The sequence below is a fragment of the Micromys minutus genome (genome assembly GCF_963924665.1).
Source record: "Micromys minutus genome assembly, chromosome: 31".
Lineage (NCBI taxonomy): Eukaryota > Metazoa > Chordata > Mammalia > Rodentia > Muridae > Micromys > Micromys minutus.
In genome coordinates this window covers 16,817,986-16,842,665 of record NC_137966.1, presented here as the reverse complement: position 1 = coordinate 16,842,665, position 24,680 = coordinate 16,817,986, and the positions used below count along the sequence as shown (strand labels likewise).

The window sequence follows — 24,680 nt, the reverse complement described above, 5'->3', positions numbered from 1 at the left end:
AACAACCGTGGTTTCCCACAGGTGGTCTGACCTCACAGTTGGGCACTGGAACTCTGCCAAAGGACACGGAACATTGCAAAAAGAAAGCCAGTACCAGAGAATTCTCTGAAACAGTGAAGCACAAGATGCTATAAACTCAACTCAAAATAAGAGCAGAGGATCTGCTGATACCAACAAAATAGTAGCTCATCTAATACACTGAATATGGTGAGTGAGTGTGGCTGCTGCTTCGCATATCAGAGTTCAATCTTGTAGTGAACTACAGGAAAACAGCCATTCAGAATTTTCCCAACTTGGAAAGCACATGCCATCTGGTGCAGGAGTTAATTCTTCATTCTGACAACATGTGACCCAGTTTTGACCTTACCGTCAGTCGCTTTCCCATGTTGTCTCATTGGGATGCCTTGTTCTTCTTGAGAACTGTTCAGGGCTTCACATTCTCCCTTCTGTCAAGGCATGAACATGACAATCCAAATAACATTTGATAAAGAGTTTTTCATTTTTCTACCTAAAGAATTTGTATCCTGAATTTTGCATCTGATAGAGAGAGTAGATTCTCTGAGGAAAGAAAAGTGCTAAGTGTTAAATAATTGACAAAACAGGAAGAATTCTTAGACATTAGTTCCCTCTGTGGTATTCAACACTTTGAACATTATTGAGTAGATGGAAATCTCATGGTAAGCACTTTCCTTAAAGCCCCTTTCATGTCCCTGTTCCTCAGGCTGTAGATGAAAGGGTTCAGCATGGGGGTCACCACTGTGTACATCATGGCACCTGCCACATCCCTCCCAGCTGAGTGAGAGGATGAAGGGGAGAAATACTCAGCAATGATGGTGCCATAGAAGAGGCAGACCACAGCCAAGTGTGAACCACAGGTGGAGAAGGCTTTCCATCCTCCCTTAGTGGATGAGACTCTCAGGACAGCAAAGGTGATGTGGATGTAGGAGATGAGGATGCAGACAAATGGGGTGACCATGATCACAGCTCCCTCTGTATGAATTATCAGCATATTGAGGTGTGTATCTGAGCAGGAAAGTTTCAGGAGTGGAGTTGCATCACAGAAGAAATGGGGAATGATGTTTCCACAGAAGGAGAGTCGAGCCATGAGCAGTATGTGCAACAGACAATTCAGGTTGGCTACCACCCATGACCCAGCAACAAAAAGGGCACAGAGCTTATAGGTCATCTTTGTTGTGTAGTGTAAAGGGTGGCATATGGCCACAAATCGGTCATAAGCCATCACAGCCAGCAAGAAATTGTCCATGTCAGCAAACACACAGAGAGAATATAGCTGTGTGAGACACCCAGAGAAGGTAATTGCCTGACTTTCAAGTATGTAGATGGCCAATACCTTAGGGACAATGGTGGAGGAGAAGCAGACATCTACAAAAGACAAGTTGCTGAGGAAGAAGTACATAGGAGTGTGCAGGTGGGAGTCAGTGCTGATGGCCAAGATGATGAGCAGGTTTCCCAGGACAGTGACCAGGTACATGATGAGGAAGAGCAGGAAGAAGAGCTGCTGTTGCTGGGGCTGCCCAGAGAGTCCCAGGAGGAGGAACTCAGTAATACTCGACTGGTTGCTGCTGCTTATGAGTCTATGCCCTACAGAAAGGGAAAGCAGAGGTCAGAATGCTGCCTTTGTTGTAAGACTCCAATGAGTCTTAGCTCATACCCGTGACCCACAGAACACAATCAGATGATATACCGCTGTAATAACAAGAGGTTTTTATTCCATGTACATGGGGTCGCTCATCCTCGCAGGGAGAGTCAACACTGAACTCAAAAAGCATACATCTTTTATACTTTTTTGTGCAGGGTAAACTACTATTTTACCATTGGTCAACAGTATAATTTTAGAAAGAGGAGAGGAAGAGGGAGAATAGGGGGAAGAAACTTTGTCACTAAAGTAGTGGACAAGTTGCATTCTCCTTGAAATTTAGTACAAGGAGGGGTAGGGGAGCTGTTCCTCAAGCAGTCACTTTTGTTTTGTCTTAACTCAGCTTGGTCAGTATAGCTTGACCTGTCCACTAAAACTTTTCAAAACCTTGTTTATGTTTCAAAACGTTTAGAGGGTTTGTCCTTGTTTTATTTGTCAGAAATGGGTGACTAGAGCATGAGTTAACTATGACATGTTTCAAGACCCTATTTAGGGCTTTCTAGAGGGCCAAGTGGGTATCAGTCAGTATATTCTGTGTTTTTTTTTTTTTCTGAGAAATACTCTGGGCCATTGTTTTTATGTCAAGCATGGGTGGTATCTCATAGCCTTGAGATGGCTAGAAAATATCTGAGTCTGACTTTAACCATTTCTGTGTCTTTAGGGTCTCCTATTCTAAGAATGGGGTATTTTGGGAAAGTCTAAGATCCCACAAAAACCTTGGTTTTGTTTTTGGTTTTGTTTTTCTTTTTTTTACATCACCTTCAGATTTGAATGCTACAAGCAGGTTCACATTAACCCTGCATTAGATTTTTCTAATTAAGATCCACTCCTGTCTTCCACATACTAAATTTACATATCCCAGTTTTATGTCTCATTGGTTCCATAGATTAACCCATTTTGTTTTATTAGATATAGCATACAAACATTCATGTACATACACCAATCTTACCTGTATCTTGTAACATTTTTAGTTTTCCTTCCACTCCTTAGATGGTTAAAAAAGAGAAGCAGCCAGTTATGGTACTGATCTCAATCTCCAACTGTGGACTTGTGACTTGCTGATGCCTCCTCTATGAGAGGGAGTGAGTAGCACTAGATGTAAAAGAAACATTGGCATCTCTACTAATCTGAAAATACCTGGACAGGCCCATTCTATTGCATTTACCTTGTAGTTGCAAAGGTGTTCATTATTCTACGAATTGGAAAATCTAGAGAAGAGAGGAATATTCTGAGAAGGTGAAAAGTGGATGAACACCATCCCAGCCCTCTGTATCAGGAGGAGGTCTGGAATTTTAGACAATTATTTATTGTGGTATTAAGTCCCACTGGGAATAGACTCCCTGAGTATCTCATTAAAGACCAGAAGAATTTAGTTTTGTAAGCCAGATCGAGGGTCCCTCTTGACCAACAAAGATGAAACATAACATCTAAGTTTAAAATCCAGACTTGGGAATGAAACAATCTGTGTGGAATCAAGTCCCAGAGATAATTCCCTGAAAGTGATGTAAGACTGTAGGTTTGAAGAATCAGTCCCCATTCTTCTTTCTCTCAGCACAAAAAAAAAAAAAAAAAAAAAAAAAAAGATGATATGACACAATCTGAGGGGAAAAAAATCTCTCTTCCTCACATTTGATCACATTCCACATAGGGCTTTTGGCTCATTAGCTTATAGGTAGACCTGGGAGTAACTGCTATTACAGAGTTAGGTTCAATACTATAAAATATTTAGTGTAAAGTTCAAGGAGAAAATAGCTAGATGGAAGAGTATGTAGTCTTCCATGCCTGGAGGGGACCATACTTAGAGACCCCACATTGGGGATGGTGTCTTCTGAGCCCACAGTGATGTGTGCACTTCTGAAAATCTCTAGACTCTTGAATCCAGCCCCAACAGCTTCTTTTTTATGCCCCATTCACTCCCTAGTGAGGATTAATGTCAGGATTTCAAAACCTATCATGGGGACATCCTCAATGTGATTTGTCCTGTCCACATACATCCAGAAGCTTAAAACATTTTACCACTTGATTTACAGATGAACAAGCAAAATTCTAAGAGATGACAACTAAAACAGCAAACACAGAGTGGAATATAGGAAGCTGCAGAAAGTTCTACTGACTGTTGGGTTCAGGGTTGGGGGCACTTCTGTCAACAAGACAGATGAGGTCCTCATTCCCAGTCAGTGTCAAACAGTAAAAGCCAAGTTTTTCTAAGATCAGCCTGAGGAAGAGTTGATAAAAATGAAAGTATGTGCTGGCTCACACCTCTTGTTCAGATACACTGAAGTCTAGGGCAAGAATTTATGTCATGTTCAAACTTAGCGTTATTTACCATATCAGACCCAGTCTCATAAAAACAAAAAATATTGCAAAAAAGTGACATTAGAGACTGTAGAGATGTCCTTCTGGTGTCTATCTCCTCCCATCCCACAGCCATTGGGACAGAAAGCTTGACCCCAGAGAGCTCTTCTCCTAGGAACGCTCTCACTCCTAAGCCCACAGTTGGGACCTCTTTTCTCTCTACTGACTGTCTAAAGAGAGAGTCGCCAGGAGTGCACATGGCACAGGATTCAAGGGGCTGCCTGGAACTGGACCCTTTTGGCCTGCATCTGTGCCCAGAGCTGGGGCCATCTCATTGCCATCAGAAAAAATACCTGCCTGCAGAGAATTAATCTCCCAGGAGTACTCTCACTACTAAGCCCACAGGCTCACAAGACCAAAGGAGAAACAAGTTCCAATCAGAGACAGCCAGACCAACTAACATCACAGATAACAAGATAACAAGAGGCAAGCACAAGAATCTAAGCATCAGAAACCAAGACAATTTGGCATCATCAGAACCAAGTACTCCCACCACAGCAAGTACTAGATATTCCAACACACTAGAAAAGCATTTGGACTTAAAATCATACATCATGACTATAATAGAGGATATGAAGAAGGACATGAATAAGTTCCTTAAAGAAATACAAGAGAACATGGGTAAACTAGCAGAAGGCCTTAAAGAGTAAACGCAAAAATCCCTTAAAGAGTTATAGAAAGACAAAACCAAACAAGTGGAGGAACTGAACAAAACAATCCAGAATCTAAAAATGGAAACAGAAACAATAGAGAAATCACAAAGAGACACAACCCTGGAGGTAGAAAACCTAAGAAAGAGATGAGCAGTCATAGATTCAATCATTACCAACAGAATACAAGAGATAGGGGACTGGAGAGATGGCTTAGCAGTTAAGAGAGCTGGTTGCTGCTAGAGAGGTCCTGAGTTCGATTTTCAGCAAGCCCATGGTGAATCAAAGGATCTGCAATAGAATCTGATACTCTTTTCTGGTGTGTCTGAAGATAGTGACATTGTATTCATACACAAAATAAATAAATACATATTTAGAAAAAAATACAAGAGATAGAAGAATCTCAGGTGCATAAGATACTATAGAAAAAATTCCAATAGTCAAAGGAATTACAAAATGCAATAAGCTCCTAAACCAAAATATCCAGAAAATCCAGGACACAGTGAGAAAACAAAACCTAAAAATAATAGATGTAGAAGAGAGCAGAGATTTTCAAATTAAAGGCCCATTAAATATCTTCAACAAAACTATAGAAAAAAACTTCCCTAACCTAAAGAAAGAGATTCCCATGAACATACAAGAATAGAATGGACCAGAAAAAAAATCATTCCATCACATAATAGTCAAAATACCAAATGCACAAAACAATAAGAATATTAAAAGCATTAAGAGGAAAATGTCAAGTAACATATAAAAGCATAGCTCTCAGAATTTCACCAAACTTCATAACACAAACTATGAAAAGATCCTGTACAGATGTCACACAGAACATAAGAGAACACAACCGTGAGCTCAGACTACTATATGCAGCAAAACTCTCAATTACCATAGATGGAGAAACCAAGAAATTCCATGACAAAATCAAATTTATAATTTATAGGCCAGAAATCCAGCCCTACAAAGGATAATAGATAGATAACTCAAACACAAGGAGGGAAACTGGACCTAGAAACTGCAAGAAATTCTATGAGAAAGTTTCTACAACTGATACACAACTTCAGCAACTGAATATAAAATTAATTCCAATAAATCAGTAGCCTTCCTCTACTCAAAAAATAAATGGTCAGAGAAAAAATTAGGGAAACACCACCCTTTACAATACTCACAAATAACATAAAATATCTTGGTGTGACTCTAACCAAGGAATTGAAAGATCTGGACAACAAGAACTTCAAATCCCCAAAGAAAGAAATCAAGAATACCTGAGAAGATGGAAATATCTCCCATGCTCATTGATTGGCAGGATTGATATAGTAAAAATGGTCATCTTACCAAAATCAATCTACAGATTTAATGCAATCCCCATCAAAATTGCATCCCAACTTTCTGAAGAGTTAAAATAGAAATTTACAAATCGATTTAGAATAACATCAAACACAGGTATTAAAAAAAACTATTCTCAAAAATAAAAGAATTTCAGGGGGAATCACCATTCCTGACCTCAAGCTGTATTACAGAGCAATTATGATAAAAAAATACATACATACATAAATACATACACACATACATACATACATACATACATACATACATACATACATACATACATAAATTGTAATAGGAGAGAGGGGGAAGGAGCAAGGGAGAGAGAGGGGGGGGGGAGGGGGGAGAAAGTAGATCAATAGAATAGAAGTGAAGACCCAGAAATAAATCCACAAACCTACAGTCACTTGATCTTTGACAAATAAGCTAATACCATACAGTGGGGGAAAGAACAGCATTTTCAACAAATGGTGCTGGTTCAACAGGTGGGATGCATGTAGAAGAATGCAAATTGAGCCATTTTTATATTCTTGTACAAGGCTAAAGTCCAAGTGGATCAAGGACCTCCACATAATACCAGATATGCTCAATCTAATAGAGGAAAAAGTGGAATACAACCTTGTGGTTTGATGCAGCAGCATAGTAGGATGCAGGAGTGGTAGTGTGGGAGATTGTGGGTGAGTGGGGGAACACCCTCATATAGGCACACAAGAGGTTAGAGTGCAGATGTGGGATGGGGTTTGTGGATGGGTAATTGAGAAGTGGAATATCACTTAAGATGAAAATGAACAGGATGATTAATAAAAATTTTAAAATGACCTGTGAAGACAGTAAGCTAAATTGATTAAAAGTAGAATAACGACTTTGTCACAAACACAGTCAGAAGTCATTTTAAATGTAATGAAAGTAAAAGAGGAGGAGACAATATTTCATATGTTTCAAATTAGTTTTCTTTTGTTTATTGAGACAGAATTTCACGGAATGGCAAATCACCTGGAATCCATAATATAACCTCGGCTGACCACAAACTTGTGGTCCTTCTTCCTCAGCCCCAGGGGCTGGTACTTGAGACCTGTGATACCACCTCAGCTTTATTATTTTCAAAATAAGTTCAAACCATACTATACATTTTATGTTTTAAAGGAGATGTTGAAATTCTGAGTGGACATACATAAAATCGATAAAAATAAAAGCAGAAAGACTTACAGTAATTTAGGAATCCTGTTTTATAAAATAACTGTTGAAGGCTTAGGTTAGACTACAATTTGAGTAAAATTATTTGAGCCCATTCACATGAATATGACAGAAAGTGATAAAGAGTGCAATTGGCCTGCAGGATACTGGGATTGAAGAAGATATTTTCTTTTTATTAACAATTTTCCTGCTTTAGTATTGGATGACACGTGTTCATGAGAAGATAAAACATCAGCTCAAATTATAAGAATTGTTTTTCTATAGCTCCAAATAATTTTTTTCTATTTTCATTATACACACACACATACACACATATATACATATGTATGTATACACACAGAGATAAATAAATATTTCAGGTTTTTTCCCTGTCTCTGTATCTCTGTTTCTCTCCCAGAGACAGTGTCTCCACATAGTCCCTTTGTCCTAAGTCATTATGTAGAACAAGCTGGCAGACATGCTTCCTGACCTGAAATCATGCACACCAAATAAACAACAAGCAAGCACGTTTAAAACAGAACTAAAGGATAGTTTGACAAAAAATGTCACACCAGTGACTTGGGAAACAGGAAAACTAAGAAAAGGAAGGATCAGAAGATTGCAGAATCAGGAATATCCTGATCAAAATAAACAGTCCTGTAATACCAGAGGCTCTCAGCAGGCTTGAACAGGAAGAGTGAGGAAACCAGAAAACAGAAAGAGACTCAGAGAGGAAGGAAGAGCCAAGGACATCAGAGGGAGGGTGAAGGAAGGCTGTGCCAGCAGAAACATAAGGAATGAGACTCTAGTAAAGAAATAAAAAGGTGTGTGGGAGTTGCATTTAGAAATAAGGTCTGAAGGTTTCTCAAATTTCTATGAAAACAATAATTTATAATTCTCAGAAGTACTACCAACTTTAAGTATAAAGAATGTAAGAATTAGCACTGGTAGATGTCTCCTGGGCACAGAGACACACACAGGCTCGCAGGGCGCGCAGTGGAGTGACAATATATATGAGATATGGGTAAGCAGAAGCTAGACACAAGCAGCAGAGAAACTGGGTGTGAAGTCTCACTGCTGTCCCCAAGCTGTAGAGATGTTGGCAAGTATTAGCCAGTACGATAGGAAGAGTCAATTTCCTAAAGAGTATTAGCCTATTTACTTGAACACAGTCCAGTAAAGGCCACACATTACATTGGAGTATATGGAAACACAAGTTGTATTTGTTGGGTGTGAAAGAAAGAACAGAAGGAAGAAAGAGATAAAGAGGAGAGATAGATAGAAGGAGGGAAAGAGAAATAAAGAAAAAAGACAAAGAAAAAAACTAAACTGATAAAGTACAAATAAAAGAAATGAAACTTTTCATTACAATAAAGTCTTGGAAAATTAAAAGAAAAACATTAGAAATAAAAATGAACAAGATCAGTAAAACCAAGGTAAAGGCACTAACTTTAAAAGTTTCATTATTAAATAAAAATTGAAAATCAATACACACATTCCCTTAGTAAATAAAATGTCTAGGAGAGAAAGGCATGTGTAGAGAGACTCCATCTCAAAACACAATTGCAACAACAGCTAAACATGGCTGAATGAGAACACCAGCAAACACTGATGGGGCAGAAAGAGAGCGCATAGGAGATGACATGTGTGTACGATAGAATGAAAGAGGCACAGATCATTTTTATTGTACTGACCCATTTCTTGCTTAATGTTACATACTATATAATACCCAGATAACAAAAACACTATAATAAGTCTGAAAGATCTGCACAAATAAAGTTCCCTAGAGCTCCAAACCCTCATTTCTCAACCCACCAAGTCTGACTTCCTGTGAGATGGGCTCAGACTGAGGTCTCTGTGGTGAGAAAGAATGAACAGCTGTGGTTTCCCAGAGGTGACCCCAATACTCGCAGGTAGGTGCTGGAACTCTACAAGAGAAATAAAGCATCAAAAAGAAAGTCAGTAGCAGACAGGTCTCTGATGCAGTGAAGCACAAGATGCTGTAAGTGCAACTGAACAAAGGAGCAGAGGATCTGCTGATGCCAACAGAATAGCAGCTCACCTATTGTCTGAAAGCAGCAGAAGGGAGTGGTTGCTGCTGCTGGGCCAGTCAGAACTCAGTCTTCTAATGAACTGCATGAAGACAGCCATGCAGAATTATAAGAACTTGGAAACCACATGCGATCTGGAGAAGGAGTCAGTTCCCCATTCTGACAACACCTGACCCAGTGCTAAGCTTGTCATTAGTTGGTTTTCTGTGTTGTCCCATTGAAACTCCTCACTCCTCTCCAAAGGTGTGCAGGGTGGTTCCTGGTGCATTCTGCCAAGGCATCAACATGACAATCCAAACAACGTTAAGAGTTTTTTTGTTCTTTTAACTAAAGGATTTTTATCCAGGGCCCTATATCTGGTAGACATATGAGATTCTTTGCTGATAAAAGTCAAGTGGTATATGTCACCTAATTGCCAGAAAATGAAAAGATATAGACATTAGTTCCCTCCGTGATATTCTACAACATTAATGCTTAGATAAAAATCTCATGGTAAGCACTTTCCTTAAAGCCCCTTTCATGTCCCTGTTCCTCAGGCTGTAGATGAAAGGGTTCAGCATGGGGGTCACCACTGTGTACATCATGGAAGCTGCCATGTCCTTCCCAGGTGAGTGAGAGGATGAGGGGTTGAAATACAGGGATATGATGGTGCCATAGAAGAGGCAGACCACAGCCAGGTGTGAGCCACAGGTGGAGAAGGCTTTCCATCCCCCTCCTGAGGATGAGAGTCTCAAGACAGCACAGGTGATGTTCATATAGGAGATCAGGATGCAGACAAATGGAGTGACCATGACCACAGCACCCTCTGTATGAATGATCAGCACATTGAGATGTGTGTCTGAGCAGGAAAGTTTCAGGAGTGGAGTTGCATCACAAAAGAAGTGGGGGATCATGTTATTTCCAGAGAAGGAGAGTCGAAACATGAGCAGTGTGTGCAGCAGAGCATTCAGGTTGGCTACCACCCACGACTCAACAACAAGAAGGGAACAGAGTTGATGGGTCATCTTTGTGGTGTAGTGTAAGGGGTGGCATATGGCCACAAATCGGTCATACGCCATCACAGCCAGCATAAAATTGTCCATGTAAGCTAGCACAGCAAGAAAATACATCTGTGTAAGACACCCTGAAAAGGAAATGGTCTGAATCCCAAGTATATGGTTTGCCAGTACCTTAGGGACAGTTGTGGAGGAGAAGCAGACATCCACAAAGGACAGGTTGCTGAGGAAGAAGTACATGGGAGTGTGCAGACGAGAGTCTGTGCTGATGGCCAGGATGATGAGCAGGTTTCCCAGGACAGTGGCCAGGTACATGATGAGGAAGAGCAGGAAGAGGAGCTGCTGTTGCTCAGGCTGCCTGGAGAGTCCCAGGAGGACAAACTCAGAAACACTGGACTGGTTCATGCAGCTCATGAATCTGAGCCCACCTGCAGAAAGGAGTAGAGGTGAGGAGGCCATCTTCATGTTTTGATGCTAAAATCAGGTTCACATTAATCCTGCATTGGTGTTCCTGAATTAACATAAAATCTTATTTTCCACATATTCAATTTACAAATTTCAGGCTTAGGTCATATTGAATCCACAGAGCCACCTGTTTAGTGTTTGTTGTATATAAAATACAGTGCTCTTACCAGTATCTGGTAACATTTCCATTCCTCTTCACACTTCTTTGAAGCTTGAACCAAACTAGAAGAAAGTTGAAGCCACAAAAGTAGAATACACCAGTTATTCTTCTGACCACAAGCTTCAAATGGTGGATGTATGATGTAAGCTGCTGCCCCCTCTATGGGAGAGTAAACAACACATGTTGCAAAACAAACACTGGCATCTCTACTACTCTGAAACCACGTACATAGGGCAGTTCTGTTGCTTTTACCTTAGAGTTGCTGGGCAATAGTTTTATCTAAGGCTTAGAAAGTCTTGGGAATACATAGGAAGGTTCTGAGAAAGTAAATTGTAGATGATCACCATCCCAGCCCTTTGTGTCAGAAGGAGGTCTTGGAATTTAGACTGTTATTTACTGCAGCGTGAAGTCCCGCTGAGGAAAGACTCCCTGAGTTTCTCATTAAGGACCAGAAGAAAGTAGTTGTGTAAGCCAGCTCTTGGTCCCTCTTCTCAATGAGGATCTAAGCTCAAAGTCAGAACTTGGGGATGAAGCAATCTGTGTGAAGTCAAGTCCCAGAGAGAATTCCCTAAGTCTGATGTAAGCATGTAGGATTGAAGAATCAGTCCCCATTTTTCTTCTTCTCAGCCCAAAAATGAAGATAAGGCACTATAGGAGGAAAAGTCCTTTCTTCCTCAGATTTGCTCACATTCTACATAGGGCTTGTGGCATATTTGCTTATAGGCTGCCACGGGAATAACTGGCATCACAGGTCAGGTTTGTTCCTATAAGGTATACAGTGTAAAAGTTCAAGGAGAGAAAAGGTCGATGGCAGAGTACATGGATGAAGGTGATCCATGCCCCGAGACATCATACCCTTGGGGATGGTGTCTTCTCAGCCCACAGTGGTCTGTGCACTTTTGAAATCTACAGACTCTTAAGTGCAGTTTAAATAACTTTGTTTATATATTCCATGTTTCCCCAGAGATAATTCATGAAAGGACTTAGAAACCTAGCATGGGGACAACTTCAATATGACTTATCCTGTCCATGTACATCCAGAAGCATAAAATCTTTTCCTACTTGATTAACATATGAACAAGCAAAATGCTGAAATATAACAAAAAGTGCAAGCACATGAGAGAAGTGGCGGAGGCTAGTGAGAGTCCTACTGGATACTAAGGTCAGGAATTAGGCTACTTCTACCAACCAATTGGAAGAGGCCTTCATTTCCAATCAGTGTCAAACATTAAAACCAAGTCTTTCTCAGCTCAGGCATGGAAAGAGTGACAGAAAAGAAAGCTTGTGCTTGATTACAACTCTTATCCAGACACACTTAAGTCTGAGGCAAGAAGATTTCTCTCACGTTCCAAGCTAGCCTTATCTAAATTACCAGATCCAGTCTTATGAAAACAAAAACAGGACAAAGGAAAATAGACATTAAAAGCTGGAAAGTGCTTCTGGTCTCCATCTGCACCCAGCCTTCCTTTCCCGATCTTTGGCCAAAGTAAGGCTGTCCATAGTCCTTTGTACCCAAATCCTGCCTGGAGAGAGCTGGTCTCCCAGGAGTGCTCTAACTCTTAATCTCACAGGTGAGACCACACTTTGCTCCAATAACTGTCCAAAGAGGGATCTTACAGGAGCACACAGGACACAGTAATCAAAGAGCAGCTTGGAAAAGGATCCTTCTTATCTCCATCTGCACCCTGGAGTTAAGACTATCCCACAGCACTCCACAATCAAATCTTGTCCGGAGAGAGCTGGTATTACATGAAGGCTCTCACTCCTAGATCAGAGGCTCAAAGCCACACAGAAGTAAAAAGCTCCAGTTAGAGACAGCAAGAACAAGTACCACCAGCAATATCCAGATAGAAAGAGGAAAATGCAAAAAAACATAAGCAAAAGAAACCAAGGCTACTTTGCATTATAAAGACCCAGTTCTCTGACCACAGCAAGTCCTAGATACCCCACACCACAGTGAAAGAAAGATTTAGATTTAAAATCACATCTCACGATGACAGAGTACTTTAGGAAGGTTATAAATAACTTCCTTAAATACAGGAGAACACAGGTAAACAAGGAGAAGCACTTAAAGGGAAACATATAAATCTCATAATGAATTACAGGAAAACACTACCAGACAGGTGAAAGAATTAAACAAAACTATCTAGGATCTAAATACAAAAATAGAAACTATGAAGAAATAACAAAGGGACACAACTCTGGAGATAAAAAAATAAAACCTAAGAAAGAGATCAGGAGTCACAGATGCAAACATCACCAATAGAATACAAGAGGGAAAAAAAGAGAAAGTCAGGTACAGAAGATACCATAGAAAACACTGGCAAAACATCAAATATATTGGAGCAGAAAAGAAATTCATCCCATCACCGAATAGTCAAAACACCAAAAGCACAAAGCAAAGAAAGAATATTAAAAAGCAGTAAGACAAAAAGCTCAAGTAACATATAAAGGAAGACCACCGAGAATTACACGAGACTTCTCAACAGAGACTATGAAAGCTAGATGATCCTAGGAAGATATCACACAGACCCTAATAGAAAACAAATACCAGCCAAGGCTAGTATAGCCAGCAAAACTCCTAAATACTATAGATGGAGAAAACAAGATATTCCATGACAGAACCAAATTTACACAATATCATTGCAGAAACCCAACCCTACATAGGATAATAGATAGAAAACTCCAACATAATGAGGAAAACTACATCCTAGAAAAAGCAAGAAATTAATATTTTTCAACAAACCAAAAAGAAGGTAGCCATCCAAACATAATTCCACTCTAACACCAAAAATAACAGGAAGCAAAAATCAGTATTCCTTAATATCTCTTAACATCAATGGACTTAATTCCCCAATAAAAAGACATAGATTAATGAACTACATATGTAAACAGGACCCAGCATTTTGGTGCCTACAGAAATTGCACCTCAGTGACAAAAACAGACACTACCTCAGAGTAAAACCTGGAAAGTAATTTTCCAAGCAAGTGGTCCCAAGAAACAAACATGGGAAGCAATTCAAATATCCAATAAAATTAAGTTTAAACCAAAAGTTATCAAAAAAGATAAAGAAGGACACATCATACACATCAAAGAAAAAATCTACTCAGATTCAATAAAATTGAGTTTAAACCAAAAGTTATCAAAAAAGACAAAGAAGGACACTTCATACTCATCATACAAAAAAAATCTACCTCAATTCTCAATATCTATGCTCTGAATGCAAAGGTACGAACATTCATCAAAGAAACTTTACCAAAGCTCAAATTATGTATTATACCACACAAAATAATAATGGGAGATGTCAACGCCTCACTCTCATCAATGGACAGATCATGGAAACGGAAACAAAACAGAGATACAGTGAAACTAACTGAACTTATGAGCTAAATGGATTTAACAGAATTCTATAAAATATTTCATTCTAAGACAAAAGACTATACCTTCTTCTCAGCACTTAATGGTATCTTCTCCAAAACTGACCATATATTTGGTCACAAAACAGGCCAAAACTAATATAAGAAGATTCTAATAATCCTGTACATCCTATTAGATCACCACGGACTAAGGATGGTCTTCAATAACAACAAAGAAAACAAGAAAAAGCCAACATACACATGGAAGGAGAACAATGACCTTCTCAATGATTACTTGGTCTAGGAAGAAAGAAAGAAAGGAAGAAAGAAAGAAAGAAAGAAAAAAAGAAAGAAAGAAAGAAAGAAAGGAAGGAAGGAAGGAAGGAAGGAAGGAAGAAAGAAAGAAAGAAAGAAAGAAAGAAAGAAAGAAAGAAAGAAAGAAGGAGGGAAGGAAGGAAGGAAGGAAGGAAGGAAAGAAGGAAGGAAGGAAAAAAGAACGAAAGGAAGAAAGAACAAAAGGAAGGAAGGAAGGAAAGGAGAAAGAAAAACAGGAAGGAAGGAAGGAAAGAAGAAAGAAAAAAAGGAAAGAAGGAAGGAAGGAAGGGAGAAAGAACAAAAGGAAGAACGAAAGGAAGGAAGGAAAGAAAGGAGAAAGAAAGAAACAAACAAACAAACAAAACAAAACAAAGAAACAAAGAAACAAAGAAAGAATAAAGAAAGGAAGAACAAGAGGAAGAAAGAATGAAAGGAAGGAAGGAAGGAAAGGAGAAAGAAAGAAAGGAAGGAAGGGAGAGAGAACAAAAGGAAGAACGAAAGGAAGGAAGGAAAGAAAGGAGAAAGAAAGAAAGAAACAAACAAACAAACAAACAAACAAAACAAAGAAACAAAGAAAGAATAAAGAAAGGAAGAACAAGAGGAAGAAAGAATGAAAGGAAGGAAGGAAGGAAAGGAGAAAGAAAGAAAGAAAGAAAGAAAGAAAGAAAGAAAGAAAGAAAGAAAGAAAGAAAGAAAGAAACTAAAGGCTTTTTAGTAAATAATAAAAATGAAGGTACACGGCAGCTCATAGAGTCTGAGCAACTGGTGGGTGGGAGACCTGGGCTGGCGGGGAGCAGAGAGATCTCTGCAGAGTGCACAAAAGAAAGTGCACCCCCTGCCTTGCCCTGCTCTGCCTTGCCTGATCCAGCGACCGAAAACAGAAATTTAGAACTTCTGTTTCCACCCGACGGCGACTTCAGGACACAGAGCAAAGCCTGGCCCATCTGCCACCCGGAACAGCGGCTTGTAGAGGCTGAGCAAATGGTGAGTGGGAGACCTAGGCTGCAGGGGAGCGGAGGGATCTCTGCAGAGTGCACACAGAAAGTGCACCCCCTGCCTTACCCTGCCCTGCCATGCCTGATCCAGGGACCAGGAACAGAACTTTGGAACATCTGTTCCCACCTGGCGACTCTGAGGCATAGAACAGGGCTCGGCCCATCTGCCACCTGGACCAGTGGAGATCCAGGAACACAGACCAGATACAAGGGAAAGGCAAGAACATATCACTGACAACAAAATGGCAAGAGGAAAGAGAAAGAGTATATCCCAAGAAAACCAAGACAATCTAGCAACACCAGAACCCAGCTCTCCCATAACAGCAAACATCGGAATTACAAACACTCCAGATAAAGGAGACACAGACCTGAAATCATACCTCAAGATGCTGATAGAGATACTTAAACAAGAACGGGAGGAAAAGAAAAAAAATTCAGAAGCTTTTAAAGAAGAAACAAGAAAAACACTCAAAGAACTCAAAAAACTAGAGGAAAACAGAACCAAAGAAATAAAGGAATGGAAGAGGGAAATTAAAACAAAAATTGAAACAATAAAGAAAACGCTAAAAGAGATAACCCAAGAGGCAGAACACCAAAAAAAGAAATCAGGAGTCACAGAAGCAAGCATTTCCAATAGATTACAAGAGATCAAACAGAGAATCTCGGAGGTAGAAGACAACATTGCAAACATAGACAAAACAGCCAGAGAAGATGCAAAAAACAAAAAGCTCCTAACCCAAAATGTCCAGGAAATCCAAGACACAATGAGAAGACCGAACCTAAAAATAATAGGAATAGAAGAGGGAGAAGAGTATCAACTAAGAGGCACAGTAAATATCTTCAACAAAATCATAGAAGAAAACTTCCCTACCCTCAAGAATGAGATGACCACAAGCATAAAAGAAGCCTTTAGAACTCCAAATAGGTTGGACCAGAAAAGAAATACCTCCCAACACATATTAGTAAAAACTTCAAGTGCCCAAAGCAAAGAAAGAATACTAAAAGCAATAAGGGAAAAAGGTCAGGTAACATATAAAGGCAGGCCAATCAGACTCACACCCGATTTCCCAACAGAGACTATGAAAGCAAGAAGAGCCTGTACAGACATCATGCACACCCTAAGAGAGCACAAGTGCCAGCCCAAGCTGCTATACCCAGCAAAACTATCAATCACCATCGATGGAGAGACAAAGATATTTCAAGACAAATCAAAATTCACACAATATCTGACCACAAACCCAGCACTACAACGAATTATAGGTGGAAAACCCAATACAATGAGGAAAAATAAAGCCTAGTAAAAACAAGAAAAATCCTAAACAAGAAAACTAAAAGAAGAAAAAAACACAGACACAACTCAACCCAAAAAAGCAATAATGGCAGGAAACAGAAACAACTATTCCTTGATATCTATTAACATAAATGGACTCAACTCCCCAATAAAGAGACATAGACTATCAGACTGGATACATAAACAAAATCCAGCCTTTTGCTGCATACAGAAAACTCATCTCAGAGACAGAGAAACACACTATCTCAGAGTAAAAGGGTGGGAAAAAAACTTCCAAGCAAACAGCTCCAAGAAGCAAGCTGGAGTGGCTATTCTAATATCGAATAAAGTAAATTTCCAACCAAAAGTTATCAAAAAAGATAAGAAAGGAAGCTTTTTACTCATTACCAGGGAAATCTGTCAGGAGGAACTCTCAATCCTTAACATATATGCTCCAAATAAAAAAGCACCCACATTCATAAAAGAAACCCTACTAAAGCTCAAAAAATACATCTCACCCCACACAATAATAGTGGGAGACTTTAATACCCCACTCTCACCAATGGACAGATCATGGAAACAGAAACTGAACAAGGACACTGCAGAACTAGCAGAAACTTTGAACCAACTAGAATAAATAGATATATACACAACATATTATCCTGAAGTAAAAGAATACACCTTCTTCTCACCACCCCATGGCACCTTCTCGAAAATTGACCACATAATTGAACACAGAATGAGCCTCCATCGATATAAGAAGATTGAAATACTCCCATGCATCTTCTCAGATCACCATGGTCTATGGCTGGTCTTTAACAACAACAAAGACAACAAAATGCCCACATACACATGGAAACTAAACAACGCTCTGTTAAACGATAGTGGAGTCAAAGAAGAAATAAAGAAAGAAATTAAGGATTTTCTAGAATTCAACAAAAATGAAAACACAACATACCCAAACCTATGGGATGCAATGAAAGTAGTACTGAGAGGAAAACTCATAGCCCTAAGTTCTTCCAAAAAGAAACTGGAGAGAGCTTACGTCAGCAATCTGACAGCACAGCTAAAAGCCCTAGAACAAAAGGAAGCAGATATACCCAAAAAGAGTAGACGGCAAGAAATAATCAAAATTAGGGCAGAAATAGACCAAATAGAAACAAAAAGAACCATTGAAAAATCAAAAAAACCAAGAGTTGGTTCTTTGAGAAAATCAACAAGATTGATAAACCCCTAGCCAGACTAACTAGAGGACAAAGAGAGAGTATACAAATTAACAAAATCAGAAAGGAAAGTGGAGACATAACAATTGAAATTGAGGAAAATCAAGAAATCATCATATCCTACTACAAATCTTATACTCCACAAAATTGGAAAATCTGAAGGAAATGGACGAATTCCTAGACAGATAAAAGATCACAAAGTTAAACCAGGACCAAGTAAACCATCTAAATAACCCTATAATACCTAATGAAATAGAAGAAGTCATCAAAGCCTCCCAACCAAAAAAAGCCCAGGTCCAGACAGGTTCAGTGCAGAATTTTATCAGACATTTTTTGTGAACATAACACCAATACTCTCCAAACTATTCCAGAAGATAGAATCAGATGGAATACTACGAAACTCATTTTTTTGAGGCTACAATAACCCTAATACCTAAACCACACAAAGACCCTACAAGGAAAAAGAACTTCAGACCAATCTCACTTATGAACATTGATGCAAAAATACTCAACAAAATCCTTGCAAACCGAATCCAAGAACACGTCAAAACGATCATTCATCATGACCAAGTAAGCTTCATCCCTGGGATGCAGGGATGGTTTATTATAAGGAAATTTATCTACGTAATCCACCATATAAACAAACACAAAGATCAAAATCACATGGTCATCTCACTAGACGCTGAGAAAGCATTTCACAAAATCCAACACCCCTTCATGTTAAAAGTCCTGGAAAGAACAGGAATCCAAGGTCCATACTTAAACATAATAAAAGCAATATACAGCAAACCAAGAGCCAACATCAAACTTAATGGCGGGAAAGTTGAAGCAATCCCACTAAAATCAGGGACTCGACAAGGCTGCCCACTCTCCCCCTACCTATTCAACATAGTACGGGAAGTCCTGGATGGAGCAATTAGACAGCAAAGGGAGATAAAGGGGATACAAATCAGAAAGGAAGAGATAAAAACATCACTCTTTGCCGATGACATGATAGTGTACTTGAGTGACCCCAAAAATTCCACCAGAAAACTCCTACAGCTGATAAACAAGTTCAGCAAAGTGGCTAGATACAAAATTAACTCAAACAAATCAGTAGCCTTCCTATACTCAAAGGACAAACATGTGGAGAAAGAAATTAGCGAAAAGGTACCCTTCACAATTGTCACAAAAACTATGAAATATTTTGGTGTGACTCTAACTAAGCAAGTGAAGGACCTGTACGACAAGAACTTCAAACCTCTAAAGAAAGAAATTGAGGAGGATCTCAGGAAATGGAAAGATCTCCCATGCTCATGGATTGGAAAAATCAACATCTTAAAAATGGCCATCCTACCAAAAGCAATCTACAGATTCAATGCAATACCCATCAAAATTCCAACCCAGTTCTTCATGGAATTGGAAAGATCAATGTGCAATTTCATATGGAATAACAAAATACCTAGAATAGCGAAATCCATCCTCAACAACAAGAAAACATCTGCGGGAATCACTATCCCTGACCTCAAGCTATATTACAAGGCAATTGTGCTGAAAACTGCATGGTAATGGTACAGAAATAGGCATGTGGATCAATGGAATAGAATAGAAGATCCAGAAATGAGCCGTCATGTATATGGTCACCTGATTTTTGACAAAGGAGCAGTAAACATTCAATGGAAAAAGGACAGCCTATTCAACAAATGGTGCTGGTCCAACTGGCACTCAGCATGCAAAAGAATGAAAATAGACCCTTTCTTATCTCCTTGTACAAAGCTCAAGTGTAAGTGGATCAAAGATCTCCACATTAAACCAGATACACTGAAACTATTAGATGACAAAGTAGGGAAAACCTTAGAACACATAGGCACAGGAGAAAATTTCCTGAACAAAACACCAATGGCTCAAGCTCTAAGGTCAAAGATTAACAAATGGGACTTAATGAGATTGCAAAGTTTCTGTAAGGCTAAGGACATTGTCAAGAAAACAAAACAGCAACCAACAGAATGGGAAAAGATCTTTACCAACACCACATCAGATAGAGGCCTAATATCCAAGGTATACAAGAAACTCAAAAAGCTAGACACCAGAGAATCAAATAACCCTATTAAAAAATGGAGTACAGAGCTAAACAAAACGTTTTCAGTTGAGGAACACCGAATGGCCAAAAAACATCTGAGGAAGTGCTCGACATCCTTAGCCATCAGGGAAATGCAAATCAAAACAACCCTGAGATTCCACCTCACACCAGTCAGATTGGCCAAGATCCAAAACTCAGATGACAACAGATGCTGGCGAGGCTGTGGAGAAAGAGGAACACTTCTCCACTGTTGGTGGGGTTGTAAGCTAATACAACCACTTTGAAATCAGTCTGGTGATACCTTAGAAAATTGGATATAATACTACCTGAAGACCCAGCTATTCCACTTCTGGGCATATACCCCAGAGACACTTTAATACACAACAAAGATACATGCACCACAATGTTCATAGTGGCTCTATTTATAATAGCCAGAAGCTGGAAGGAACCCATATGTCCTTCAGAATATGAATGGATACAAAAATTGTGGTACATATACACAATGGAATACTACTCAGCCACCAGAAACAATGACTTAACCAAATTCTTAAGAAAATGGCTGCATCTAGAGAATATCATCCTGAGTGAGATAACCCAGTCACAAAAGAACAGACATAATATGCAGTCACTGATAGTGAGATGCTAACCCCAGAGGCTTGCACTCCCCCAGAAACAGCTCACAGACTGTATGAAGTCCAAGAAATAAAACAAAACAAAACAAAAAAAATTTACAAAACAAGAAAACTTTAACTATTTCCATGTTACATTTTGTTTTACATGTACTTTATGCTCATTGTAACTATTAAGTTTTCAAGGCATACTATCAAACCTTGAAAAAAATCAAGTACTGACTAAAAAATATATTCATATAGTTTTATGTAAAAATTATGTTAAAATCTGAAAAAAGTACTCACAAAAATGTATAATTTTAAGCAAAAATGTTAAAAATCTGTACATTTATCTTTGTTTTGTAAAATAAAGTTGTATTAAGAAATAAAAAATAATAAAAATGAAGGTACAACATACCAAAACTTATCAGACACAATAAAAGCAGTGCTAAGCAGAAAACTCATAGCTCAGAATGCCACCAAATAACAATGTGAAGAGAGTATACACTAACACCTTGGCAGCACACCTGAAAGCTCTAGAACACAAAGAAACAAATACACTCAAGAGGAATTGATGGCAAGTAATAATCAAACTCAGAGCTGAAATCAACCAAGTAGAAAGAAAAAGAACCATACAAAGAATCAACAAAACACAATCTGATTCCTTGAGAAAATTAGCAATATAAATATGTAGCCACAGTAACAGAGGACACAGAGACAGTATGCAAATCAAGAAAATTAGAAATGAGGAGAGATATAAGAACAACAACTGAGGAAATTTTTTAAATCATCACATCCTAATACAAAAGCCTATATACAAAACAGCTAGAAAATCTGGATGAAGTGGACAATTTTCTAGACTAATACCAGATACCCAGTGAGAGAGGGTGCCGTTGTACAGAATGTGGAAAGAGATCAAAGCAGATAGCTGGCACCAATCTCTGATTTCTACTGTGTGTGTACACATGTGGTAGCACACCAATGTACACACACAGGAACACACATGCATAATTGCATGCACCTTGAAAATACACATGCACACACACATAACCTAAAGAAAGAGATGACCATACATACAAGTATACAGAATGCCAAATAGATTGTACCAGAAAGGAAATTCATCCTGCCACATTAAAACACCAAATACATTAGAACAAAGAAATAATACTGAAAACATTAAGGGGAAAAGATCTTAAGAAGTTGTCATACAGACCCTAAGAGAACAAAACTGCTAGCCAAAGCCAGTATAGTCATCAAAACTTCAATTAGCAGAGATGGACAGAACAAGGTATTCCAAAAGGAAACCAAATTTAAACATCATCTTGCCACTAATCTCACTCTACAGAGAATAACAGAAAAAAAGCCGAAGACAAGGTAACTAAATACAAGAAAAAGCAAGAAATAAATCTTTTCAAAACAAACACAAAAGAAGAGAAACACACAAACATAATTCCAATTAATACAATAAAAATAATAGGAAGCAACAATCATTGGTCCCTGATGTCTCTCAACATCAATAGACTCAATTCCCTCAATAAAAAAATAGGCTAACAGACTAGATATGTAAATAGGACTTATCAATTTGTACCATACAGGAGACACATAACAGTGACAAAGACAAACACTACCTCAAAGGAAGAGGCTGTGAAAATTTTTCCAAGCAAATTCTCCCAAGATAAAAGCTGGAGTATCCATTATAATATTATGCAATAAAATAGACTTTCAACCAAAAGTTATCAAAAAAAATGAAGGACAATACGTACTCATCAAAAAAATAATCCACCAACATGAATTCTCAATTCTGAACATCTATGACTCAAATGAAAAAGCACCCATATTTGGAAAAGAAACGTGACTGAAGCTCAAAGCATACACCGAATCTTAGGAGATTTCAATACCCAACTTTCACCAATGGAAAACATCCATAGAAACAGAAACTAGACAGAGACACAGTAAAACTAGAAGAAGATATACACGGTATAAACTTAACAGATATCTACAGAACATTTCACCATAAAATTACATCTATACCTATATATCTAATATGTATCTATAGATAGATAGATAGATAGATATATGATAGATAGATAGATAGATAGATAGATAGATAGATAGATAGATAGATAGATAGATACAGAGATACATAGGTAGACAGACAGACAGAAAGATATACAAATTTGTCTCTGCACGTTATGATAGCGACTCTAAAACAGACCCTATAAACAGAAAAAAAAACAAACCTCAATGGATAAAAGAAATTGAATTACCCCTTATATTCTATTGGGACACTGTGGGCTAAGGCTGCACTTCAATAATAACAAAAAGAAAGAGAAAACCCACATAGAGTTGAAAGCTGAACAACTATCTATTCAATGATAATTTGATCTTGGAAAAAAATAAAGAAATTTAAAACTTTTTACTACTACATGGGGATCCATTCTGTCTGCAGATATCAAAACTTACACTGTTGCTATGGTCAACAGTGCTTGCTGACAATAACCTGGTATGGCTGCTCCTTGGGAGGTCTGAGCAGAAACTGACCAGTGGAGATATGGATGCTTGAATCCAACTATCAGCCTGAGCTCAGGGAATCTGTGGGCAATGGGCAGAAGGACTGGAGGAGCAGAGGGGATTGTAAACCAGTAAGAAGAACAACACTGGCTGACAAAACCAAGGACAGTATACAGGGGTGGGATCCATGACTCCAGATAAATATGTAGCAAAGGATGGCCTTGTCTGACAGAAATGGCAATTTGAAGGAAAGCTCTTGGTCTGCTGGAGGATTAATGACACAATGCAGGGGATGCTGGAGCAGTAGTGTGGGAAATTGTGGGTAAGTTTGGAAACACCATCATTGAGAAAAAAAAGAGATGGTGGAGAGGGAAGATGAAGAGTGGGGGTGTACAAAGGAGTAATCATGGAGTGAGATATTATTTGAGATGTAAATGAATGGAATGATTAAATATGAAAATTGACCTGTGAAGTCACGAGTCTCAGTTAAGACTTGAGCTACAGTTTCATCACAAACACAGCCAGGAGTCATATAAATGCAGTGAAAGTCAAAGATGAGGAGAAATATTTCATATGTTTCAAATTAGTTTTCTTTTGTTCATTGAGACAGAATTTCACAGTGAGGCCCGTGAACAGGAACCATGATATAACCTCAGCTGACCAAAAACTGTGATCCTCTATCCACAGCGCCCTGTTGCTGAGACTTTAGGCCTGTGATACCACGTCAGATTTTTTAGTCATTTTCAAAATAAATTTTAAAATACTGTACTTTTTATGTTTTAAAGGAAATATAGGCCAAGAAGCACCTAAAATAAATTTTCAACATTCTTAGTCATCAGAAAAACTGAAATCACAATAACCCTGAGATCCCACCTCACACAGTCAGAATGGCTCAGAATGGCTCTTGGGTGACATCAGATGCAAAAAAAAAAAAAAAAAAAAAAAAAAAAAAAAAAAAACAGATACAAAAACAACAATGACAACAAAATAGTAGCAACATGAGAATACCAGCAAACACAGAGACGCAAGAAAAGAGAGCAGAGGGATTGACAGGTCTGCACACTAGAACTGTAGAATGCACAGTTCATTTTTATTAAATTGATGTACTTCCTGCTTAATATAAGATGCTATATAATGCTCAGATAACAAGAATAACATAGTAAGTTAAACAGGTAAGGTTTCCTGGAGCTCCAAACCCTCCTTTTTCAACCCACCAAGTCTGATCTTTCTGTGAGATAAGCTCAGACTGATGTCTCTGTGGTGAGAAGGAGTGAACAACTCCAATTTCCCAGAGGTGGCCCTGATACTCACAGGTGAGTGCTGGAAGTCTGCCAAGGGACACAGAGCATTGCAAAGAAAGTCAATAGCAGACAGGTCTCTGATACAGTGAAGCACAAGATGCTGCAATCACAACTGAACACAGGAGCAGAGGATCTACTGATGCCAACAGAATAGCAGCTCACATATTGCCCTAAAATGGCAGACATAAGTGGTTATTTCGCTGGGCCATTTG

At 38.7% G+C, this 24,680-nt stretch overlaps 2 protein-coding genes across 2 annotated transcripts; both read right to left on the bottom strand.

Annotated features, from left to right (window-relative positions):
* Window positions 1-652: 652 nt before the first annotated feature.
* LOC308440337 (olfactory receptor 1f45-like) lies at window positions 653-1,576 on the bottom strand (the record flags this gene model as incomplete). The annotated part of the gene is made up of 1 exon (XM_080942373.1): window positions 653-1,576. The coding sequence occupies exon 1, from the start codon at window positions 1,490-1,492 to the stop codon at window positions 653-655; it is 840 nt and encodes a 279-aa protein (XP_080798499.1). The 5' UTR covers window positions 1,493-1,576.
* An 8,100-nt stretch (window positions 1,577-9,676) lies between these two features.
* LOC308440294 (olfactory receptor 1f45-like) lies at window positions 9,677-10,618 on the bottom strand (the record flags this gene model as incomplete). Its single annotated transcript, XM_080942310.1, has 1 exon — window positions 9,677-10,618. The coding sequence occupies one exon, from the start codon at window positions 10,616-10,618 to the stop codon at window positions 9,677-9,679; it is 942 nt and encodes a 313-aa protein (XP_080798436.1).
* Between the last annotated feature and the right edge of the window lie 14,062 nt (window positions 10,619-24,680).